Raw genomic sequence first — 6,224 nt, 5'->3', positions numbered from 1 at the left:
TATTCTTTAGTAGGGGACTGCTCCTTGATTTTTCAATTAGTGGGAAGGGAGAGTATGAGATTGCATTTTCCTTTATCAAAGTTGGAAACTCAATGCAGCATATGTATGCTAGCTTTGCTTTTTTTTTTTTTTTTTTAATTTCAGCAAAGCAAAGATAGACTGGCAAGAACTTTTTTTTTGCTACTGTGCCTGGACCTCTCTTTAAGAGCCTCTTTCTGGGAAATGTCGGGAAGCCTATTGGGATTTGGCAAGCTTGACCCAAGTGCCCCAGGCAAGAATGCAGGCTGGCTCTGCTGGCTGGGCAGGTTTCCAAGCAAAGCATAGCCTTCAGTTGTCTTGAGGTACAAGGGGCTTCTCTTCACAGTAGGTGCTCTAGTTAGGTCTGTGCCTTAAACTTCATAGCCAGTGCCTCACATTTTGCTGAATTAGCACCCATATTTTTCTAGCATAAGAGGTCTCTGAGGAAGAAGTCTTTCCTCCACAGTGAGAAGCCTCTCACTACTGCATTCAAGTATAACTACAGGCTCATCAGCTTTTGCTGAAAGTTTACCTGTGTGAAGCTGATGAGAGAAGCACATAAATTTGCAGTTTAACTGCCACTGGTCAAATAGCTTATTTCCACCTCACGAAAACTTCTGCACTCTGATATCTTATCCAGAAGAAATATCTTTTAGACTTCTTCCCTTTTTGTGCCTCTTGCTGAGTCTGTGTTGGCTGAGTTTTTTGCAAATTTAAGAGATTTCTTTTCAAGCACAAATGAAGACTTGCAGTCTCTGGGGCAACTAGGAAGAAGAGACTTTAACGTTTCTTGCTCTCTTGATTGTTTAGCCTCTCTCTTGCAAACTGCAGCACTGTCTCAGAAACCACAATAGAGGAAAGCAAGAGGCAAGGCAATACCACTAGGTGTGTGTGTGTGTGTATGTATATATATATATATATATATATGTTTTGAAGTACAAAAAGAATGAGTGAAAATGTGGGAGCCCAGTTGATGAAATGGGCTCTTCATAAAATTTTGCCAAAATCTTGTCTGTGAGAATAAGGGTGATTCACGGAATTCTTACCAAAAGGGGGAAAAAGCAAACTCCACACAGTGGTATGACTTAACAAAGCAGCAGAAGCCTGGCTGAAGAAAGCCACAGGTCTCCAAATCCCTGAAGCCTGGCCCTAAGTGCAACTGGTTTTCTCCTTTCCTGATTTAGGAGCAGAGGTTTTAAACGGAAAGGCAGGTAACATTCCTTCCTGTCTTCCTCCACTTAGCATCTCTTTAACAGTCCTCTCTAATCGTGCCTGACTTCTATAAAATGGCAAGAAAATCCTTTCCTGGCACACCCCTCCCCTGCAACCACACACTCTTTTGCACAGTCCTGGCCAACGCCCCCACCTAGTGGTATTGTTTTGCCTCTTGCTTCCCTCTATTGTGGTTTCTGAGACAGTGCTGCAGTTTGCAAAAATAAAGAAGTCGAGGTACCTTAGGCTGGATGAGTGGTGTGTGAGGGTAGGCAGAATGCTTAATCTGCCATGCATTTAAAGCTTATTGTTAACCTGAGCCACGCTGGGCACGAGGGGCCAGTGTGTTTGTCCCCATTGTAGTAGGCGCAGCCTAGACCAAGACCCCTTCAGAGGACTTCTTTGCAGAATTGTCACTAAGTTAAAAAATACGTTCATTCTCAATACATGAGTATGCCTTATTTTCATCATAACACAAGGCTATATGAAAGTATGTTAATTATTTACTTGATTGTGGGGTTATTGTCTGCCACTTTTAGGATGTAAACTGCCTATAAAGCTGGGTCTGGGCTACTCCAGTGGCCTTTAGATCTCTAATGTCCAGAAAAATTCTCTGCCTAGAGTAGGCATGGCACTATTTTGCCTGTCTGCCTGAGGAGAGAGTTGGGAATTGAGGAAACTTGGGTTAGGGTTGTGTCACAGCTGAGTAAAATACTCTAATTTCAGAGTCTCAATTACTCTTCCAAAACAGAATTGGAATGGTCAGATCTCCAATGGCTCTACACTGAATCATTCTCTTTAAAACATGCTTACACTTAATCAGATATATTCATTACAATGCATTTTTTATTGGATGCTTTCTACCTGCCCAACACTGTGCTAGGCTTTAGGAACTTAGCTTACAGGACTGAAAATGCAGTGTCATTTCTTGGTCCTTTTCTGATTTGTATTTCTATTCTACATTTTTTTTTCTATTGAGGTTGGGAGAATATGCACTGGGATCTTGAAAGCTAGGTACTGGTCTTGCTGGCTGCTGCAAATGGCTGGTAACCAGATGTATTTGTTGAAGGTAGAAGATACTAACTTCTGGTGTTGGTGGTGATGGCCAAGAGTCATTTTCCTCTTGGGTTCTGATGACCTTTCTAGGAGAGAATGTACTCACTACATACTGTTTTCTAGCAACTCTAAAATGCTGAGTGTTGGAGCTGGAGAGTGAACTGGAAGGTTTAATTTCACATACCGTGTACTTGTTTGTAATACTTTTGCATTTTTTCAAACAATTTCCCCCCCTGTTGATTCAGTTAAAGGGAGGGATTAAATAAAAGATCACAAATTCCTAAAACCAGATAAGGAAAATGAGTTAAGTATGATTTGAAGCCCAAAGTATAAAATGTATTATTGGCTGTCTCCTTCTAAGGCAATATCACTGGCGCCTCCTTCTAACCTGGGTGTGGCCCACTAGGCTGGATAAAATTCCAGAATGGAGAGGTCATATACTGGAGCTGGCTTCACCTAGCACTAACTTGATGGGGTAAAGGGTGCCTGGGAAGGAACGCAGGAACTGTGCCCTGGGTGAAGGTGTTCGGTGTCTTGGAAACCTCCAAGAGGGTAGAAGCAAAGATAGGCAGCCCTTGTGCCCCATTCCTGGATAGAACTGCATTGCCTGAATGTTAAGATCCAGAGAGGGGGCCAGGGAATGGGATGGTGGGAGAGAGGGGGCGATAGGACCCGGAGGGAGCTTCTTTGGCCAGGGAGGGAACCGAGCTGGAGTAAAAGAGGGAGGGGGAGAGAAAGGAAAAGCGAAGGTGATGAGGAGCGGGCGTCCTCACTCGCTGCGCCACCTCACGAGTTGCACGGATCGGGTGGACCGGACCTGGACTCTATAAAAGGAGCCATCCTCTAGCCTACTCTTACGCTCCTCTCGGGCTGGTGCACGCCACTTTCCTCTTGCTCCCCCAGACACCTGCCCCTTACCGGCGTGCCGCACCAGGTCCCCCAGACCCGCGCGCCCAGCAGCCAGCATGGCTCCGAGCGGTGCCCGCGGGACCGAGGTGGCCGCCTTGGAGCGGTTGGAGCAGCCGCAGCCCCAACCTCCGAGTCTCCTCTGTTGCCGCTTGGTCTCCGCGGGGCAGCTCGCCGGAGTGGCCAGCGCGTGAAAAGAAGGGAGGGCAGAGCTCCAGCGCTAGGCGCGGCGCAGAGCGGCTCCCAGGCTTCACCCCACCCAGCTCTGGCGGCCAGAGCCGCCGCAGGAAACAGCCCCAGCTTGGGGAGGGGGGGTGGGAATGCAAAACCTGGACTTCTCGCTGGCCTGCAAGCTTTGGTCTCGACAGCTAGGAAACTCCTGCGGGTCCAGTCTCCAGATCTGGGAGCGTCCGGGCTAGGAGATTCTAAGCCCCGAGCAATAGGGGTAAGAGACCACACCTGACTGATGATCCCTCCTCAAACAATATTGATCCATTCTCCACTAGACGTCCTGGAGCGAGCTCGGACGACCGGGGTTCGGTGGTTAGTCTTTAGCAAACCTGGTGTAAGAACGGGCGTGGAGAGCTGTTAGAGACTCAGCGCGGTGCCAGGCGCACGGGAAGTGCAGGGGACGCGCTCCTCTGCCTGGACTGCCGCGCCCTTGACCTCTAGTTTCTGCGGGGAATCTGGGTGGAGGAGTAATTGACGAGCCACGGAACTAATTAACCGGAGGACTAGACCTTGGTTTCCTCTGCGGTTTTTCCGTATTCTCCCTCGTCAACTCCATGCCTCTGTGCTGCGCTCAGGGTCGTGGGTAAAGAGAGACATGGAGGAAACTGGCGCTCAGTGCGCCCAGCCGCCGCCCGCGGGCGCCCAGACCCAGGTTTCTCCAGCCAACCTTTCCGCTGCTACCTCCCATAATTGCAGTACCGAGGGTTACATTTACCAGGACTCTATCGCCTTGCCCTGGAAAGTACTTCTGATCGTGCTGCTGGCGCTTATCACCTTGGCCACTACGCTCTCCAATGCTTTTGTGATCGCCACTGTGTACCGGACCCGGAAGCTGCATACCCCGGCTAACTATCTGATCGCCTCCCTGGCGGTCACCGACCTGCTTGTATCCATCCTGGTGATGCCCATCAGCACCATGTACACGGTCACTGGCCGCTGGACGCTGGGCCAGGTGGTCTGCGACTTGTGGCTGTCTTCGGACATCACCTGTTGCACTGCTTCAATCCTGCACCTCTGTGTCATCGCCCTGGATCGCTACTGGGCCATCACGGACGCCGTGGAGTACTCAGCTAAAAGGACTCCCAAAAGGGCAGCGGTCATGATTGCGCTGGTGTGGGTCTTTTCTATCTCCATTTCGTTGCCTCCCTTCTTCTGGCGTCAAGCCAAAGCTGAGGAGGAGGTGTCAGACTGCGTGGTGAACACCGACCACGTCCTCTACACGGTCTACTCCACGGTGGGCGCTTTCTACTTCCCCACCCTGCTCCTCATCGCCCTCTATGGCCGCATCTATGTGGAAGCCCGCTCCCGGATTTTGAAACAGACACCTAACAGGACCGGCAAGCGTCTGACACGAGCCCAATTGATAACTGACTCCCCCGGGTCCACATCCTCGGTCACTTCTATTAACTCGAGGGCTCCCGACGTGCCCAGCGAATCCGGGTCTCCCGTGTACGTGAACCAAGTCAAAGTGCGAGTCTCTGACGCCCTGCTGGAGAAGAAGAAACTCATGGCCGCTAGAGAGCGCAAAGCCACCAAGACCCTGGGGATCATTTTAGGAGCATTTATTGTGTGTTGGCTGCCCTTCTTCATCATCTCCCTGGTGATGCCTATCTGCAAGGATGCCTGCTGGTTCCACCTGGCCATCTTTGACTTCTTCACATGGCTGGGTTACCTCAATTCCCTAATCAATCCTGTCATCTATACCATGTCCAATGAGGACTTCAAACAAGCCTTCCATAAACTGATTCGGTTTAAGTGCACAAGTTGACTTGTCACTTGCAGTGGGGCCACCTAAACGGCCTTTGTGGACCATGTTGTGGTTGGGTCCAAAGGTAGGTTGACTCTTCTTTCACTGTTTCACTGTTACTGGGTGGAAATGAGGCTTTCTCTTCTGGGCAAGAGCAACGGATCCTGAGAAGCCAGGACAGTCCCAGAGAGCTCTGAAAGAACTGCAAACTACAGTTAGAGCTTCCCTGCTGAGGAGGAGGCTCATTTCCTCCCCTCAACTCCCAGATTCAGCACTGACCCTGCAGCAGCCAATCACCAGGGGTTGCGATTTTTTTTTTTTTCTTTTTTAAAGTCCATGATGGAAGGGAACCCAGCCCTGCTTTGGTCTCATGGATGATGCCCTCTAGAACCAGTGGTATTTGTAGTTTATTGTTTGACACCTGCCTGAAGCAGATCAACGTACAGCCTGGCAGTACTTGAACTAGACAATAATACCCTGTGTTTGGGGGAGGACTTTGTGTTACATTTCATTTAAGAACAGTTACTTTGGCATCCTTCAATCTTCAGTTTTGGTTTATTTAAACTTGGTTGGGAAAAACTTGTGGATTTGGTGCTTCAAACCCTATGTGTGGCTTGGATGACATGGAGAAACCTTGAAGAGTTAAACAGCAAAATTATGATGTTAAGATCTCTATTTTTATTATAATTGAAATTATATGGGGTGGGTGGGTGGGAATGGGAGATGGGGAGTGTTAAATTGAGAATCAACACCTATGATTGTTTGTTTTCTGCAGATTTGTAATTTTTATTCCTGTTCAGCAATCATCAAACCACATCTCTAACAACTCAAACAAAACGTTTGTGTGCTAGTGCCAAAGTCTGCAGATTGCTTTGTTTTCCCTCCTAATTTCATGTACCTGTCACTTTACACATTTAAATCCCCATAAGTAGAGGATATGATGGGTGACTGCTGCTATATTTGTTATTAGTGCAATCTATTAAACTGATGAGTATTAGATATACACTACTCCTAACAAGAAAAGTATCTTTATTCCTTATCCAGTTCAGTGAGA

General features: G+C 48.3%; 1 protein-coding gene across 1 annotated transcript; it reads left to right on the top strand.

Annotated features, from left to right (window-relative positions):
* Positions 1–3,530: 3,530 nt before the first annotated feature.
* On the top strand, positions 3,531–5,811 carry HTR1B (5-hydroxytryptamine (serotonin) receptor 1B, G protein-coupled). The gene has a single exon (XM_004673636.2). The coding sequence runs from the start codon at positions 4,019–4,021 to the stop codon at positions 5,189–5,191; it is 1,173 nt and encodes a 390-aa protein (XP_004673693.1). The 5' UTR covers positions 3,531–4,018; the 3' UTR covers positions 5,192–5,811.
* Positions 5,812–6,224: the final 413 nt, after the last annotated feature.

The sequence above is a fragment of the Condylura cristata genome, unplaced genomic scaffold, assembly GCF_000260355.1.
Source record: "Condylura cristata isolate star-nosed mole 26May11 unplaced genomic scaffold, ConCri1.0 scaffold00001, whole genome shotgun sequence".
Lineage (NCBI taxonomy): Eukaryota > Metazoa > Chordata > Mammalia > Eulipotyphla > Talpidae > Condylura > Condylura cristata.
This window is presented reverse-complemented; position numbering and strand designations above follow the sequence as displayed.